The sequence below is a fragment of the Cynoglossus semilaevis genome, chromosome 20 (genome assembly GCF_000523025.1).
Source record: "Cynoglossus semilaevis isolate Cse_v1.0 chromosome 20, Cse_v1.0, whole genome shotgun sequence".
Lineage (NCBI taxonomy): Eukaryota > Metazoa > Chordata > Actinopteri > Pleuronectiformes > Cynoglossidae > Cynoglossus > Cynoglossus semilaevis.
In genome coordinates this window covers 11,394,037-11,412,328 of record NC_024326.1, presented here as the reverse complement: position 1 = coordinate 11,412,328, position 18,292 = coordinate 11,394,037, and the positions used below count along the sequence as shown (strand labels likewise).

Here is an 18,292-nt window from a genome sequence, read left to right as displayed (position 1 = left end):
ACCTTATATGGACAAAAGTTATTAAAGACTTGATTGGTGAACAGGCTATATTGGTAGACTGAAGACATGCCGTAGTGGTTGGACAGAAAGACAGATCTGCTGGTTAATGTCTTCTTTATTTTCCTTATGTTTTGAACTAAAGCGCAGCTTTAGTCTATTTTCAAAATCTGACAGATTTTTTAAAACGTCCACTTAATCTTTGTGTCTCTTTTCAGCCGGTACCCACGACCGGCTGGGCTCTGGTGCACTATGCAAGACCCAAGCACTCCCCCTGCTGACACGGCACGGTAAAATGTTGACCGCATGTCCTGTCTCAGTGATAGAATAAATGCTGAGGATAGTTTTATTTTGTTTCGCAATATGTACAATGTCAATAAAATGTGTATTTTTCTTATTCTTTTAATCCCAAGCATCTGCCTCTCAATTTCTGAAACATGCACATCACTCTCGCATGATCTAGCTGCAGCGAATCTACATTAATAATCATTACAAAATTCCCAGGAAAGCAAATAATTATACTAAAGCTGTTTTTTGCAAATTTTTTGACAAATCATATCCTCTCTTCCTGACTATATTTATCAGTTTAGTGATATATTTTGCTTATATTTTTTTGCTGACACAGTTGTATGTTTTGAATACAGAGTTAAAATATTGCACAGGGTTTGAGGAAGGTGGGAATGCTGGAAGTGTTTTGGATATGCTGGAGGTAGAAGTGACTCGAAAGACATATTGTATAAAAAGGTTAAGAATCGACAGAAGACGGCGAGGGAGGAAAATTGAGACCCGGGGATACACAGTTGATGGAATCAGACTCCGAAAGTTTGAGTTCTGCATTTGACAGCTGCTGCTGGGCAACTTCAGATGGAGACTTGTCTGTGGTGGGGACAGATGGAGACATTGGTGACAAGATGGGCGTGGATATTGCATTTGGTATTGATGTCAGGGTGCTGTAAGAAGGTGGAATGACTAGTGTTTGCTTCTGCAGCAGCTGCATGATGGTCCTGATGTCTTCAGATAAACAGGAGTCCAACCTGAAAACACAAATAGAAGAGAGACAGATTTTAATTTGGAGAATATAAACAAAACTAGTTAAAGCCCTGATCAATACAACATGTAATGGTGGACACTGATTAAGAGAGCACTGACCCACCTGGTTATCTGCTTCTCTAGTGCATCCAGTTTGCTCTCTATTACCATTTTCTGCCTTCCAGAAATGATGGTGGTCAGAGGAGGGGGTGGGGGTGGGACTGGAGGAGGAGGAGAAGGAGAAGGGCTGGAGGGAGGGTGGGAAGGCGAGGATAGCTGTTGTTGCTGATGGGAGATTCTTTGAGGAGGAGGTGGTGATTTTGGCACCTCCTGATACATGTGTTCTCCTCGGCTGTCTGTACCCCAAATAGTGAAGATTCCAGAAACTCCCGGGAACACGTTGGTCTTGGAGCTCCTGCTGTTGTTTGAAGCAACAGTCTGAACTGGAGTGTTCCCCTCAAAATCTCCCAGCTCGTCATCGCTCGAGAACACAGAGCCATATCTACAGGAACAGTTGGTAGTCGATTTGTTTTACTACAGTATACTGAGAGCTGCTGTTGAATGAACATGGTACAACAGTGGTCCCCAACATTATTTTAAGTTGAATCGAGGATTTGTCAGTGTAAGAAAAAAAATCGACTTCGACTGCGTGACTGCGTGAAGCACTGAAAAGAGGAGTAGATGGAAAAACCATGTTGTTGGGGACCCCTGCTGTACAACATGAATACCTGTGTGTATTTATCTTACAGTGTATGCTTATAATTATCTCTGCTGTCACTTCTGCATTTGTAGGTGGCTCTCCTTCTTTTTGCAGAGACAGAGTCACCTGACAGTGAAGAGAGAAGAGAGTCACAGCGTAAAAAAGTCACTGTCATATTACCCTAAACACACACACACACATTTTTTCACCTAGCAGTTGTGATGTCACTCATAGTGAAACCCAGTTTGTTAGTCAGAGATTCACATTTATATAATTTGGTCAACTGATACATTAGTTAGAATGAAGGGGTGAAGTGTTACCATTGTGGGTGGCTGTGTGTTTTGTCTGTTGTCCACTTAGTCTGTCACTCTCTGAGTCTTCTTCACTCAGAATATCTGAAGCTTCATTTTCAACCTGCAAACAGTGGGGGAGGAGGGGGCAAGTGGAGAGGGGGTATATATTTTAGTTTAGCCAAAGTTTCTTCACTGATGGATCACTCAATAATTTACATTCCCTATAATGAAAAATAACTCTGACTCAGCAGTAGTTGATTTTTTTTACTACCACAACATTAATTTGTATAAAACACAATTCATATGGGCCTATCCATCTATAGTAGTTCCAGCTAAATACAGGCAACATAACAATAAGCAACATACATCACTGAGACTGAATGTGATCTCCAAGTTGGACCAGAAGCATTCATCGAATTCAGGATACATGTCCAGAACCTAAAGAACACAACACACACAGACACACACACATGATCAACATATTTACCAGGTTTAGATATAGGCAGGTTTTATTTTAGTTTTAAAGGAGGTGAGCCAGTGAAGGAGTGACACTCCTGCCACCTTGTTGATAATCATTTCATGTCAGAGAACCTCATCTCTGCTCAGCCATCTTTTATATCTTTATACCATGCAACAGTGAGCCGGTGAACTGAAACATCTAATCTGACGAATAACTCCGACCTCGTCCTTGCATCAAGGAAGCAAAATAATTTAAAAACAAAATTATAACAAATTGGCAATTGCTCTTCTAGCAGTGTTCAGCCACTGCATCCATCCTTACACACACCTCCAGTAAATCGTCCCTGTTTATCTTGTGCAGATCACAGTAGGTCAAGGCTCTGACATCAGCGCACGACTTTCCTGGCAGAGCATCCAGATTGATGGACTCCCCAAAAATATCATTCTTACCTGCAGGAGAAAATACCCATCATTTCAGTTACATCTAATCTTCAATCTAATCTTACATGATGTACAATTTTATTCATCAAAAAGATGGACAACTACTGTACCTACAGTAACTCTACTTTATTACTGCCAGGATGTACCTACCAAGTATAGCCACCACCACGTCTCCTTTAAGGATCTCAATGCAGCCTCTGGAGATGAAGTACAGGTCTGTGATCAGGTCTCCAGCATGGACCAAGGTGTCTCCAGGAGGAGCATGAGTGGTCTGGAACCTTGTGGCCAGAGCCCTTAAACAGCCCTTAGTAGATCCTAGACAACATGACAAACACACTAGGTCTCCATGCTGAACAATCATTTGAACGTTTTTTTTTTTCAATTCAGATGATTATCAGCAGCTTGAAAAACATAAAAAAATGGACGAGCTTAAATTTAGAAGTGCTTGGGCTTAAATTAAAAATACGTACAGAAATATACATTTTGTCTTACCCTTACCTGTATAGTTGGGAGGGGGTTGTGAGAGCAATTATGTTATGTTTACTTGTCTATGGAAATTGTGATTGATTACCTTTAAAAGCTGTGCAGTTCTGCAGAAGGGACCTGTTGAGGTGGAGACAAATTTCTCCTTGAAGACACTCTGGAAAACTTTTCAACACCTTTACATTAACAGAGAAACAACACAGTTTTGTTAGGTTACTGAATTACTTTAACCATGAGCTAGATGAACAGACATAAAACCAAAACATCTGCAATTTTTTAACCATGACATCACTGAGTCCACCACAACTCACAGCATTCATGTCTATCCCATTAGTGTATGTCCAAGCGTGTTGGAAGTACTCCTCCAGCCGCTGCCTCAGGGGGTTGGGGATCTGGTGGAAACGAATGAACTCTCGAACTCTCATCATCTGAGTGTGGTAGCGAGCTGTACCCGAGTAGAGCCGCAGGATGATGGCAGACACGTTGCCAAAAATACTGGCATACATCAGAGCTTCGGAGGGAGAGAAACAGCAGGATTTAGGAATGTTTATTCAAGAAGAAAAGTTTGTTGGCTGGAAATCAAAACGTCTAAATGAATGGATGAATAACTGCAGTAAAGTACAACAATTACAGGTGAACATGTTTAGTAAGATTTACTCATAGAACTCACCGCCCACCAGCATGACACATATGGAGAAGACCTTCTCACAGTTGGTGTTTGGTGAGACATTCCCAAACCCTACACTGGTCAGACTGCTGAAGGTGAAGTACAGAGCCGTGACGTATTTGTCTCTGATGGTGGGACCTGATGTGACGATGGAAGAGTTGTACGGTTTTCCCAGCTGGTCGCCCAGGCTGTCCAACCACCCAATTCCACCTGACGTTGCACGCTCAACGTTACCTATGGCATACCTGAAATGAAAACACGGGGGAAATTTAATAATATCTCTTTTAAAAAATAGTGGAGAGTTTAGTGGATACAGATTATGTATTTGGTTTTATAAAATGCTTTCTCTAGCTTTTTTTTTTTTTTTTAAGTGAGGCTTTAAACAGTACTTTGTTCAGGAACATACTGGCTGTATGAGGTCTAGTTCATATATACTGTCTATATGAGGAACATACCAGATGCAGGCCAGCCAGTGGGCGATGAGGGCGAAAGTGCACATTAGGAGGAAAAGGACAGCTGCACCGTACTCGGAGTAACGGTCCAACTTCCTGGCAACACGGACCAACCGCAGCAGGCGAGCTGTCTTCAGTAAACCAATCAGAGTGGTGGTCTGTTATCAGATCAAAGAGAAGGACAGAACAGTGAGTGAACAGGAGGGGTTGATAACATCTAACCTGTCCTTATGCTCCTCCTTACTTCGCCCTCGGCACCTCCCCTGACTGCTTCCTCTCCTGAGTGATAAATAAGGAGGTCAAAGGGAATGGCTGCCACCATGTCAATGAGGAACCAGCCCTTGAAGTAGTGGACGGCGATCTGACAGGACTGGCTCACCACCTGCAGAGACAAAACTTTGGCGTCGTCATGTGGCACCGGCTTTAGAGGTCCAGAACATACTTGAGATCAGTGCTGATCTCCAGGGTCGAGAACTTACATACATTTATTTATCACATCTATATTCATAACAAACATACATCACACAAGATTGAAATTACAGTAATCACTTAAAACTACATTCAGAATGTGACACTTTATTATTGATTTCTCTGCATCAGCAGTTCCTTCATTTACAACCTTTCTGTTAAGACAACATTTCATCGACTACTCACTGGTCTGGAAAATCAGCTCCTCTGCCCTCTGACAGATCTGACAGTTACTAACTCATCCAGCTAACCAAGTCAATTCACCTCGTCGTTGGAGTTAACGTATGTGGTCCTGAAGTTGATGACGATGTCGACGATAAACATGATGTCTACTATTAGATCCACGATGCTGAGGGGAGAACAGGAGTAACCACATTCCTGCATGGCCGCCTCCTCCTGAAAACTGAAGCAGAAAAAATTCACATGACCTTAGTTCTACGAAAGAAAGAAAGATAAGTGAAGTTATCTGTAGGACAGGGTGAATTTACAGACTTCTACACATGTGAAGAAATTCATAATACATCAAGAGTCAAATAATCAACTGTGTGAAACAATGTACTTCAAAGAGGGTCATTTGAAATGGGACATCCCATTTTCACAGGCAACTTCCAAAAACAGACAATCCCACACTGGGTCACAGCTTCGTCAGCAAAAGCCTGAGTTTGTTGAAAGTGCCCACCGGCTGAAGTACAGTCCGTTTTAGCAGCAGGTGAAACCCTACATTTCCATACTTAACTTTTGTGGGTCACATGAAAACCAGCGGTGTGTGAATTTCCCACCCACCTCAGCAGAAATGCAGCAGAATACGGAGTGAAAATTGCTGTATAAATCACTAGCAGCAGAATCAACCAGTCCCACACAGCTTTGAATGGACTGTAGTGGAGGATGGTCCACTTCTGGATGCGGGACGTCTGCAGCTTATACTCTGGTAACACATCAGCCCCCAGAGACAGAACCTGAAGGAGGAAAGTTTTCTGTTCATTCAATGTAAGCATTTTTCACACAGCGGTTACATTAGAAACAGATGCCATGAACAGGCCAATAAAGATCATTTATAGATAATCCCAATTATAAACGTGTATTTAAACCTTTGTCAAACTGTTAAAGCTTCAGATGTGCATTTACAGCACGCAGTATCTACTGGATATTATAGCAGGTGCAATTATTATCACTATTATTATGACCTGCTCACACACACCACCATAACGAGCAGCAGATAAATGAATGTATACAGTCATCCACAGTAGAAGTCGGTCACCGTATGTCAACATATACACACACTTTGACCCCAGCGAAAGAGCAACATAATTAATCAAAAACAGATTTAAACCCCCGTGGGATCCATGGTCATATAACAGCAATACCAGGACAATTAGTGAAGGAGAGTCAAGGTTGTGAGCGTGTGTCTGAACTGGTGCAGATGATTATTCCCAGTTAATTGAAGATGCACTGGCATTTTCAACTTAAGAATAGAGATCGTACATTTGCAGATTGAAAGAGTTACAAAAAACATGAAAAATAGAAACACAAAATTGACAAATAAAGAAAGTATGGTCCCATTTTACAGTACATCCTTTGATTTAAATATTCTCACAAGTGTAGCGATAGCAGGAACAAAAACACACAAACATCACACACACAGAGACTAACTTACCTCATGAGCTACTACAGAGGAAATGCGGACAGTTCTCTTTAACCTTGTGTTTCCCCGATCAGTACCAGCACCGTCCTGAGAAACACTGCTGTCTGGAACACTCATGATCTTCTTCACAGTCAGTCGAACTTTCTGTTCCTGATCTTTCTCACTTCAACATTAGCCCTCTCGAGTGTTCTTTTTCTATTTTTTTTTTTTTTAAGTTAGGTTAGAGTCTCTGTATCACTTTAAAACAATAAGATTTGTTTTTAATGTTTCCATAAATGCCTTTAAAAATTTGCACATTTTATATTTTACCTGCGTTTGTACAAGTCTACAAATGTTAAACCAAAATCTTTTCTTTTCTGCATCTAGTCTTAGTCTTACATCCCGGTCTGAAGTCCTTAAGAAAACAATTTCCAACAGCCTTTGATAGTTGATGGATGACAGTAGACGCAGCTAAAACTCCACTCTGTCCACTCATTGTTCTTCTGCTGATTCTAAGTCAGATCTAAAACCTGTAGGTAGGACGACGGCTCCTCTTTTTCCATATCCCAGGTTTTTTAGCACCGCTCGTCCTCAGCAACTTCAGTCCCATACACTGATCCAGTCTGCCTCCTTCATCCCATCACACTGCGCTCTCCCGTTCTCCTCCCTCTCCTGATTTTTGTGCTGCTCCCTCCCCTCTTGTCCTAACCATCATGAGGGATGATGTATGTGCACATTATAGGACAAAGGCCAAGATCATCTATTAGCTGTTGTCTAGTGTTTATTATAAAACATCATGACAGACTTTCTTTCTTCAACACAAACACACACAGACAGACGCACAAACAGAGGTTACCTAAACTTTGATGAAAGACAAATTAACCACAGACAAGATAATGTGACCGACTACCACCTTACAAAAAGAAAAATTAAATTACTGATGATTTAGCTCCATCTGTTTTCTTCCTTCCCAAAACCAAAACAAACACATGTGAAATAAATAAGGTAAAATGATCTTGGCCCAATTAAAAACCTCCATCAAAGGATGACCCATCATTAATCACAAGGACAAGAGTCTGGTAAAAATATCTCACACTCAGTGCCTTTGTACTGGAACAGTTGATGAGGTCAGGAACTACGACCTTTTACACCTGCCTACTAGAGTATATTTATATGGACAGTGATGTGAGCTGGCCAGTCTCTAATTATGAAAAACAAATCCATAGATGTGCTTCTTACGCTAACTGGCCGTTAATACACAGAATGGTGAACAGCTACATGTATATTGTTATCTTTGATATTTAAATTCAGCAGTGTTATTGTGGACCAAGTCATCTTAACTGACCTGAGTGACCTTCTCAGTGACCTGCTGTGTCCTGTCCACCAGTTTGTTTGGAGGTCTGATTTCACTGGGAGGGCTCTGTAGCATCAATCACACAAACAGACACGATCACTTGAAACACTAACAGTATTAGAAACACGGTCTAATGTATACATTTCATGTTATGGTGATTTGAACACAGCCTAAGGATAAACATCTCTGGCCTGGTTGGTGTTTGTGCGTGTGTTACCTGGCTGCTGGTACGGCAACGTGAGTCAGTGTCTGATGTCCCAACATGTCCGCTAGACCTTCTTATGGTGACCACTGGGGCTATGGGACGGGGGGGAAATGAAGCAAAACACTAAATGTATATTGCATCGTACATATATGTATATACATTTCATATATAACATGTATGTTCAATTATGTACTATAAATACACACAAACATATATGTACGTTTTATAAATTATATACATAACTGTATAAATTATGTATGGCTTATGTTTGAGACTAAATCCCTGCTTCGACATTGAGAATCTGTGGTGTGATGCTCACCAGTGCAGCTGTGTCTCAACTGCAGCTTCTTTTCCCAGAAGGTTTTCATATCGTCCAAGGAGGAAGTGTGCTTCAAACTCCCACTGCTGCCATCACATCTGCAGGAAAGAGAGCCGAGTTAGCCTTAACTACGTCTGTACTCGTCCACTGTTGATCGTTTTCATATTGTACAGAAGCTCTTTTACCACATACCGTGTTGCAGAAGATGCTGAGTTGAAGGGGAGGGCCAGAGCAGGAGGAGCAGAGGTGGGAGCTCTGGTCACCTCCCTGTACTGTCTCCCTTCTCCTCCTCCTTTGGTTCTTGTGTCCCTGTAACTCTTCTGGCCATTGCCCACCAAATTCCCTCTTTCTCCTTTTCTTTCAGCTCCCCACTTTTCTTTCTTCTCCCCCTCCTCCTCCTCTACCTCCTTCTCATACTCTTCCTTTTCCGATAGCAGTGACCTGGCCTCCGTCTCATCAACCTGCTGCTCCTCAGGGAGGGTGGGCAGTTGGTCCAGGGTGACAGACTCCGGACCGTGGGGAAGGAGCACAGCATGAGGAGAACCCAGCTCTATGTCCTCTGACACAATCCCCCACCTGGAGCCGAGGGAGCGAAGGAAGAGGCGAAGGCGAAGCCCACAGTCTGAGTGAGAGACAGTGACGGTTTTTTATTGCTCATGTTTGGGTTGGCTCCCAGTTTTTTTGCGACACTGACACCGATTTTATTTGCTTTTATTCGGAATTCAATGTGTAACTTTTAATTTGATGTTTAACAATTTATGAAACGTCTGTGTTGCTTCAACGTACCCACAATCACCCATCGGATATGCTGCCCTCTGCTGACCTCAGTGGGAGGTGGGCTCTGGGTCGGTTCAGAATCAGTGGGAATCTCGAAGTTGAGAATCAACATGATGACCAAACCTTGTTCATTCTTCACCGGAACCACGTCAATCTCACAGTTGAAACACACTCCTGCAGGAGGAGAGACACAAACGTGACAGTGATCCAAACCTGTCCAGTTATGTCCTGTTACATCTTGTCCTAAACCATGTGCCAGTATGAATTAGTCTTAACTTCTCAAGTTCAAAGGTCAGTGTTTGACCGTAGAAAGAAACAAGATTATTTGTTCCTTAGTTCCATATTAACAACACACACACACACTCAGTGGTTTGTCAGAATGCCCTTCCGATCTGACATTCTGAAACCTTCCTCCTCTCCTCCAGTTTCCTTCTTTCCTCTCTGTATCACTGCATTTTCAGGGATCATATGTCTTGTACCAGATATATATATACATACATACACTTCTATTTGTCATTTTGCTTATGCAACAGCTCAGCAGCGAGAGGAGCACGGATTTATTTATACAGTTAACCTCTTTTGAAAGTTATATCGTTTTTCATATCATGTCATCCATAGTGTACTATAGTATCAGAGATATGTGTATGTGTTTGACACACATTTCCTGAATATTGTGACGCCTGCTTCGTGATGAAGCTGCTGTCATTTATTTACTGTTACTACCAATGAATTCATTAAAACAAAATGTATTTTACATAAAGTAAAACCAACAACAGGACCTGCTCCAAGTTAAACCACAGATTCAATGTCTTTATTGGAGCTTCCTGCCTTACCTCATCTGTTGATCCCTGATGTGACCCCACCTCTCCAGACATCTGGAGGATTTATTACAGCCCAGACTTAAAACGTTTGTGTTTGTTTTTTTATTCTGTATCAGGTTCAAAACTATGTTTATCCCGTGTGGAATTTTAGTTAACATTAAAATATCTGTCATTATTTGACACTGATCACAGAGATATTTTTCTTCCCCACCTTTAATATTGTGATCATGTTTGTGGAACTATTATCGAAGTCATATCGAATTTCAAAAATATTTTTAGACTGAGGCTCTGGAGGAAACCAATATCCTCAGAGACACTGACTCAAAGTAAAACAAGAAGTGCTGTCTCAGCTACTGTCATTCAATATTAAAGCCATTTATCCTTCTGGTCTTCAGGCACAGACAATACACCTGGGAATAGTAAAATATGGCAATAACAGCGGCTCCGGAGCCACCAAAATGATCTTTAAAAGTTAAAAACACCGAGGGAGCTGGCACACTGTTGTGGCACGGATCCAGAGTCTCTGAATTCTGCTGGACTGCCGGAAGGAAATCTTAAACACAGATTTTCACTGCATATTCAGAAATAAAATATCGTCTCATGAGACACATCATTGGGTTAAAGGTCATTTTGTTGTGTTTCCTTGTACAGTACAGACTACTGTACTATGAACATGTTTATTGTTTTAATGTGTTGTAAGTAAGTGAGTAAATCAGTATTTGTGTGATTTGGAAAAATGTTCCAAAATCTGTTGAAATATCTCTGGCAGCACTCTAGTGTGCCGTGACCCAGTGATTGGGAATCACAACACAAACAATATATGAAGTGAAAGAAAGTGGTGCGTTCAGTTATGTTGTCTAAAACTGCTGTCTGGATCTTACCTTCTTTGGTGTAGAGGGAAATCTCCACCTTCCTCTCCTCTGATCCCAGCAGAGCCTTAGCCATCTGAGCCACCGCCGGCCGCCGCGTGTGAGGTCCATACATGAAACTGCAGGTGCAGGACTTTTGCATCACCTCAGCCCGCGTGTAACCACACATCCCACAGAAGGCGTCATTACAGAAAATAATGGCACAGTTCTCCACCTGTGCATTAGCGATGATGAACTTTCGATCTACATATAAAGGAAGGAAGGAAGGTGTGGTAAAGATACATTCATTATAATAGGTGAAGAAGTTTGTTGGGGTTTAAACCACATAACCATCAGAACCACAAAGTGCAGGTACAGCTTATATTAATATTCTTCTTTTTCCTATGTTGCACCAACAAATAAGTTATTCCACAAGCACCGATAAGGAAAGAAGTAATCAGAATGATTGACATTGCAAATTATTATTATCAATAATATTAAATTGATAATAATATATATTAAAAATTATTTTATCTTTCAAAAATGGTTTGCATATTTCATAAGTGATAAGAAGTTCAAAACTACAAAACACACATGAAGTCCAGGGGTTTACTTACTTTGTTCCTCAAACTTGCGGATGATAGTGTCCAGGAACATGTTCTGAGGAGCCATATGGCCCCTCCTCACCGGCATGGTGCTGATACAGGTATGGAGCCCACTCCTGCTGTGGTTGGCCGAAATAAAAAGATGTCTCAGTTCATCCAACAGACTGCCCTAACATTGTGGATGTGTGAGAGTGGAGTTTGACTTGTTAGCTTTGTCTCAGCTCCTGCTCTCCTCCACTGTCTCATCTCTCTTCTTCCTCCTCCTCCTCCTCCCTGTTCTCAGTCTCATCCTGTCACAGTTCAGACCCGCCCTATATGCAAACTAATACATAGTGTATAGAGCAAACACCATAAAAAACAATGAATTATGCATGAAACTGTAATACAATGCTTGAAAACAAACAACATTAAAATGGGTCAAATGTGCAGCTGAAAAGAAACAAGTTGACTCTAATTGTGATTTTAGACGACTGTACAGCGAAAAACCTATAACATATAACCCCCCGTTCTACAACAAAAGTCCTGACCCATTGAGGCATAAATCCACTAGACCTCAGAAGTGTGCTGTGATATCTGGAAACCAGATGTCTGCAGAGATCCTTTGAGTCCTGTAAGTTTAAGTTCCTCCACGGATCTGACTTGTTTATCAAGCAAATCCCAATGTTGACATATGGGATCGAGATCTATAGGTAGGGTTAAGTCAACAGCTGCTGTATTCATGGAACATTTTAGCTTTGTGTCAAGTTAAACTTCACCCAGGTATCTCCTGAGTCAACATTTATCCATTAAAAGGACTGGTTAAGATCCATGATCTCTTTTGCAAAAGTTTCCCTGCCAAGGCAGGCAGCAGCACAAAACATAGACACACTTATAAAACATTTATACTTTTAAGACTCAGTGACGATTAAAGGTAATAAATGATCATCAAACAAAACTAATAACATCAGGGATATAGAAAATGTATTGACATCAAGTGAAGTGTGTGAATAAACATTGTCAAGAACCAGGTTCTGCTGGTGGTAAGGAGACACCAACGTGATTTTATGATGTAAGGAAGAAGGGATGCTGAGGAGGAAATGAGGGAATGTATATCTAAGAAGCCCTGTGTCATGTTACATAGCGTGTGGCCATTAAAGATCAGAAGAAATCTGCATTTTTAGATCACGGGTCACATGAGCTGCGGAACTATATTTGCCATGTTTGTAACCTTGTCGTTCAAGTAAATCTAAATAAAGGATTTCAGGAACCTTAGGGGCAGAAAAGACATTTCCTCTGTCATGAAAACATAGTGATGGATTCAGTTGAGGTAATTAGTAAAAACTGGTATATAATATTGGTATTGTTAACATATTGTAGTTGCTCAGTAATCCTTTAAAAACGTTTTATAAAAACATTGCTCAAGCACACGTATCAAATGTGCAGAATACAAAACACAATATTAACAGACTCTTCTCTATGACTCGGAAGTGTCGGTAGAGGGCGGTGTTGGACTTAGTCCCGCAGTCAACCGCCAGTAAAAAGAGAAGAAGACGTTCATACTTGTAGTCCGTACTGTCAACTGGGTGGTAACAGCGGTATACGCACGATCGTGTTTTAGGAAATGCATTAAATGTGAGCGTGATTTTTTGTTTTTTACTTTAATTCAACAGAGCTGGACACCTTACATCTGAGGAAGATGCAGGATGACGCCCGATACCTCAAACGGTAAGCGTGCTCTTAGATGATAACGATAAGACTGTATATCCACATAAACACACACCCTTTTAAATCTGTATCATCGTGATCGATGCCTTTCTCCTGACATGTCATTAAAGGTAAACAGTTCAGCGACACTTTTATCTCTTCTAACTATTCTGTGCAATGGAATTCTGTCTCCGGTTCCGACGGCAAACATCAGGCCCAACGCTATGATAAAAGATACTGTATATCTGCAAAAATCCATCCTCCTTTTAATAAGGCTACCGATTAAAACCCAGAGACTAGAAAAATGCAGAAATGTCCACCAAATGCATATGGCAAACGGTAAATAAATATCAAATAATGTGTTTGAAATGTTTTTGTCTGCGGTGTCTTTACAGTGATGGTGATGATGAAAAAATAGGCTGTAATATCTGGGTTACAGCTAACCTGGCTAGCAAGCAGCTGCGATGCTAATTTTAACAATATCATAAACTATTTGTGTGTCTATTAGCTGTCGCTAGGTAAGCTCCTGGACCAAGAAAGGTTATTATTAAAAAAAATTATAACTTAATAACAAACAAACTAATAATTAAAAAAAAAAGCTTTAGCCACACTGAGCATCCGATATAAGAAGTCGCAGTCTGGGCGTGTCTTTGTACATTGTTTTTGAAGCTGTAAAATGATTAGCCCAGATTAACATGATTCAAGATGCTGTTGATTATAACGTTATACAGTTATACACATATGTATATTTCCCCCCACAAATTTAGATGCCTCAAAATACACATTAATACAAGCTTTTTTAATGTAGTACTGTAGTAGTAGAAATATTTTCCAATCAAAAGTACAATCTGTGGAACCATACCAAATAAACCATCAAGAACTGATTTATTTAAAAGGAGGCTAGGACTAGAGGAAAGTGACATGTTAAGCAAATGTTTTTTTTTTTTTGTTACCTGTTTATTCATCTCTTCGTCTTTATTCTGAAGGAAAGTCACTGTTGGCAGTCTGGATGTCCATCCTATGGAGATCGCCCTTGTGGTCCACTATGAGGTGGAGGCCTCCATTTTAGCTGAGACTGGAGGGCAGATGCTGGGAGATCGTAAAGAGGGGCAAAAAATGTAAGTCATATGTCACTGTGTAATGCAATGAGTATTTTGTGATTGTGGACTAAACCTTCTAATTTTCTTTTTTTTAAATCTTCCAGTATTCGTGTGAAGAGTCTGTCTCCTACCACAGATGTTGGAGCTCTGGCCAGGAAAGTGGTGGAGGAGTGTAAGCTCATCCCTTCCTCTCGTCTCCCAGAGGTGGAACAGCTTCTTTACTACCTGCAGAACAGAAAGACATCACCAGTGGAAGCTAAAGGTCTAAACTAACTTGGATCATCAAATAATCAATAATATTTGTGGTTAATCAAGTCATTGATAACCAGCCTCTGTTTCCTTTTAATTAAACTGTGGTCCTTGTTTTGATAATTAATCACAATCTATTTTTTTATTGTTTCAGCAATGGAAAAGAAAGACACAAGAAATGTGAAACCAAAAGACTTGGCTCCTTTTGAAGGCATGGAGGTGAGGGATAGAAAAAAAACCATTAAGTGAAAACAGATAATCTTCTCTGTCCACATATTTGACTGTTTATTTCTAATATAATGCAACAATCAAACCATCTTCTACAGTGTTTCTAGTCATTAACATGTAACTGTGTTCATGTTTGTTTGTGCAGTTAAATGAGGAAGCTGTCATAACAACAGTGGACGAATATGTGGAGCTGCTCTATGAAGGAATTCCAGAGAAGATCAGAGGAGCGGCGCTCATTCTGCAGCTCGCCCGTAACCCTGCCAACCTGGAGGAGCTGCTGCACAACGGTGAGAGCAGGATTTTATACAAAGCAGGGAAACTTCACCAAAAGACTTCTGAAAATACCAGCCAATACCAGCATCTCTGCTGCACTCAGGTCCAAAAGCTGTCATTTAAAAAAAAACACTTCCTGTTAAAAGCATGATTATAGTAATTTAGCATTACAGGAAATGCCAGTGGGTCGTTAACTTGTGAAGGCCATTCATGGGGGTACAGTGATGAGACAGTAGATACTGTAGGTTTTATCTTTACAACAGTGGGTCAGATCGATCTCTCTGTCTGATCTCATGTGTTTCCCTGTTTTTAGAGGCAGCCCTAGGTGCATTGGCCAGAGTACTGAGAGAAGACTGGAAACAAAGTGTAGAGCTGGCCACCATTATCATTTATATCTTCTTTTGTTTCTCCAGGTAACACACACACCCCTTCTGTTCTTAAATCCTCATTCTTTCCTCATCTTCAGTTTCCTTCTTCTCTCATCAAAACCCTGCCTCATCCATCTTCTCCTCTTTTCCAGTTTCTCCCAGTTTCATGCAGTGGTGAGTCATTACAAAATCGGTGCCCTGTGCATGAGTGTGTTGGAACATGAGCTGAAGAGACATGACGTCTGGTGTGAGGAGCTGCGCAAAAAGAACAAAGCTTATATCCTTTACCTTTCCCTCATTCAGTCACTTTTTGTTATCACCTGCCTACACTGTGTGTGGCGTTTCCCTGTGCACCACAAAGTATCTACTGTTCATCTTCACTCAGTGAGACATTAGGGATATCAACAATATTCCTTGACCTTATATTTTGTACGTGAGTCTGCACCAGAGGATGGCACACTGAGGAGAGACCAGGACAAAGCTTTTAGAAAGTACCAAGGCCTGAGGGCCAAACAGGAACAGCTGCTCAGAGGTAGGTTAGCATTTCAACTCCCACAGAACATTGTTTTACTCCAAAGTGTTATTGGTTGTGTTTCACAGTTTGTTTTCTAATTTCCTATTTCTCTTCATGTTAGTGTCAATTTACCTCCTGTTGAACCTGGCTGAGGACACCAGGACGGAGCTGAAGATGAGGAACAAGAACATCGTTGGGCTTCTGGTCAAAGTCCTCGATCGGGATGATGAGGAACTGCTAGTGTTGGTGGTGTCCTTCCTGAAGAAACTGTCCATCTTTTTGGAAAACAAGAATGACATGGTAAGAGATAGGATGTTCACCAAACTGTTCTTTCTCTCCTCCTCCTCCTTATTTACAATTGTTGTTTCCAATTCAATCTGTCTTTGCTCTGCAGGCCGAGGTGGACACAGTCGAGCGACTGGCTCGACTGGTGCCATGTGACCACGAGGATTTATTAAGTGTGACACTGCGTCTGCTGTTCAACCTCTCCTTCGACTCTGGGCTGCGAGCCAAGATGGTGGAAGTGGGACTGCTACCTAAACTAACTGGATTATTGAGTAAACAAGTATTAAATGTGTCACTGCAAAAGTACAAGTATTGTTTACATCAACTTACACGTCTGTTAAGTGTGGACTTTATTAGGTCCATCTTTTTTACATGACAAATATGGGACTGTCTTCTGTCTTTTCAGGTGATGACAACCATCGACAGATCGTCATGCGGATCCTGTATCACATCAGCATGGACGACCGATTCAAGGGCATGTTTGTTTACACTGACTGCGTACCTCAGGTACACCAGCAGACACTGAAATGCACATGCACAAGTTCAAAACCTGAACTAAATTAGGCGTGAACTTAAACTCCTGTAAAATCAACCTTTGTAACAACTGTGTTTCTGCAGCTTATGCAGATGCTGTTCGAATGTGGGGAGGAAGAGACTGAAGCTGAACTCATCACCATCTGCATTAACCTGGCTGCAAACAAGAGGAGTGCACAGCTTATGTGTGAAGGTGTGGAATGAACTGGACTGTCATTTTATTTTTTATCTTATCTTTCTCTCTCAACATATACTGTAGTAAAATACTTCAGTGATGTTTGAATATCGTTTCTCTATGTCTGAATTGTGGCACAACTCAGTCTAAGTTGTGCTTTACAAATTTTACAAAGAAATAATTAATAGTATTTATTGTAACTACAGTATACTGCACTACTTTGTAATTTGCACATGTAAGGTACACTACTACAAAACACACGGCTGTGAAATACGTCACTGTGAGAAATGAACTCTGGGCCACTGGTACTGTCTTGTTTACTTGTACTTCCTGCTCCCTGAAGGAAATGGACTGAGGATGCTCATGAAGAGAGCTCTGAAGATGAAGGACTGTCTGCTGATGAAGATGATCAGAAACATTTCACAACACGATGGACCAACCAAACCACTTTTCATAGTAAGTCACTCAGACAATAATCCACACCACACATTCCTAAACGAGGAGCTCATATAAAAGAGTCAGAAAAAACACTGGTACAAACTGGTTTTTGACCTGTGGGCCTCTACGTGAAAAAGACTAACTTTCTCTTTTGTTACTAATTTGATAAGGATTATGTTGGGGACCTGGCAGCTGAGATCCGAGCAGATGAAGAGGAGGAGTGGGTACTCGAGTGTCTGGGGACACTGGCCAACCTCACCATACCTGACCTGGACTGGGAGCTGGTGCTAAAGGAGTACAACCTGGTACCGTACCTCAAAGATGGACTCAAACCAGGTATTAATCAAACCTGTTGATGCCCTAAGGTTGATACAATCTAATGAAGAATGCGATGACACCAACATCTCACATGGTCTCATCCAACAACAGAAATACTTACGTTTCTTCTTTGGTCCCTTCTCCTCTCACTGCACTCCAGGCTCAGCAGAGGACGACCTTATCTTAGAGGTGGTGATAATGATCGGCACTGTTTCCATGGACGATGCCTGTGCTGCCATGTTGGCCAAATCTGGCATTATACCTGCTCTTATTGAACTACTGAATGGTAACACACACATACATTAAACAATAAACTTAATGTAGTATTTTTTAAATTGCCAAGATTCATTAGGTATATTCAAAATCCATATGATTTTAGTTTTAGTACTTCAACACTTTTAACAATGTTATGTTTTAGAAAGTAATAAATGAGGCACTGGTCTTGTCCTGAGTTTAATTTATCATGTTATTTTGTGACTTTGTTTTGACCTTAGTGACACAATCTTTAAATGAGGCAGTATTTACCCATTGATCTCAGACTATAGCTGCTTTAATCATTATAAAGGTGGGAGGTGTAAACTCTCCACG

At 41.0% G+C, this 18,292-nt stretch overlaps 2 protein-coding genes across 2 annotated transcripts in view; one reads left to right on the top strand and one right to left on the bottom strand.

Moving 5' to 3' along the window:
• Positions 1–27: 27 nt before the first annotated feature.
• Positions 28–11,857, bottom strand: LOC103396561 (potassium voltage-gated channel subfamily H member 6-like). The gene is made up of 21 exons (XM_025052357.1): positions 11,552–11,857; positions 10,968–11,198; positions 9,275–9,439; positions 8,681–9,110; positions 8,489–8,586; positions 8,182–8,261; positions 7,956–8,030; positions 5,773–5,945; positions 5,254–5,392; positions 4,766–4,903; positions 4,525–4,679; positions 4,073–4,314; positions 3,714–3,913; positions 3,491–3,578; positions 3,070–3,234; positions 2,807–2,928; positions 2,386–2,457; positions 2,047–2,140; positions 1,774–1,852; positions 1,151–1,528; positions 28–1,031 (listed from the first exon to the last, which is right to left on the bottom strand). The coding sequence occupies exons 1-21, from the start codon at positions 11,625–11,627 to the stop codon at positions 743–745; spliced, it is 3,489 nt and encodes a 1,162-aa protein (XP_024908125.1). The 5' UTR covers positions 11,628–11,857; the 3' UTR covers positions 28–742.
• Positions 11,858–13,060: 1,203 nt separating this feature from the next.
• LOC103396560 (kinesin-associated protein 3-like) overlaps positions 13,061–18,292 on the top strand; it is a 6,426-nt gene continuing 1,194 nt past the window's right edge. Inside the window, 15 exon segments of the mRNA XM_025052447.1 lie at positions 13,061–13,243; positions 14,209–14,340; positions 14,427–14,584; positions 14,726–14,790; positions 14,945–15,086; positions 15,386–15,485; positions 15,593–15,717; positions 15,874–15,972; positions 16,076–16,254; positions 16,349–16,511; positions 16,646–16,746; positions 16,858–16,966; positions 17,292–17,404; positions 17,557–17,722; positions 17,865–17,990. Coding sequence (XP_024908215.1) covers positions 13,215–13,243; positions 14,209–14,340; positions 14,427–14,584; positions 14,726–14,790; positions 14,945–15,086; positions 15,386–15,485; positions 15,593–15,717; positions 15,874–15,972; positions 16,076–16,254; positions 16,349–16,511; positions 16,646–16,746; positions 16,858–16,966; positions 17,292–17,404; positions 17,557–17,722; positions 17,865–17,990 — 1,807 coding nt within the window. The 5' untranslated portion in view covers positions 13,061–13,214.

Coding starts and splice junctions, on each gene's coding strand:
- LOC103396561 (XM_025052357.1), bottom strand. CDS start 11,627: ATGCCGGTGAGGAGGGGCCATATGGCTCCTCAGAACATGTTCCTGGAC. Junction 2,458..2,806: donor ACAGGGACGATTTACTGGAG/GTGTGTGTAAGG, acceptor TGTGTTCTTTAG/GTTCTGGACATGTATCCTGA. Junction 1,032..1,150: donor CTAGAGAAGCAGATAACCAG/GTGGGTCAGTGC, acceptor TTGTGTTTTCAG/GTTGGACTCCTGTTTATCTG.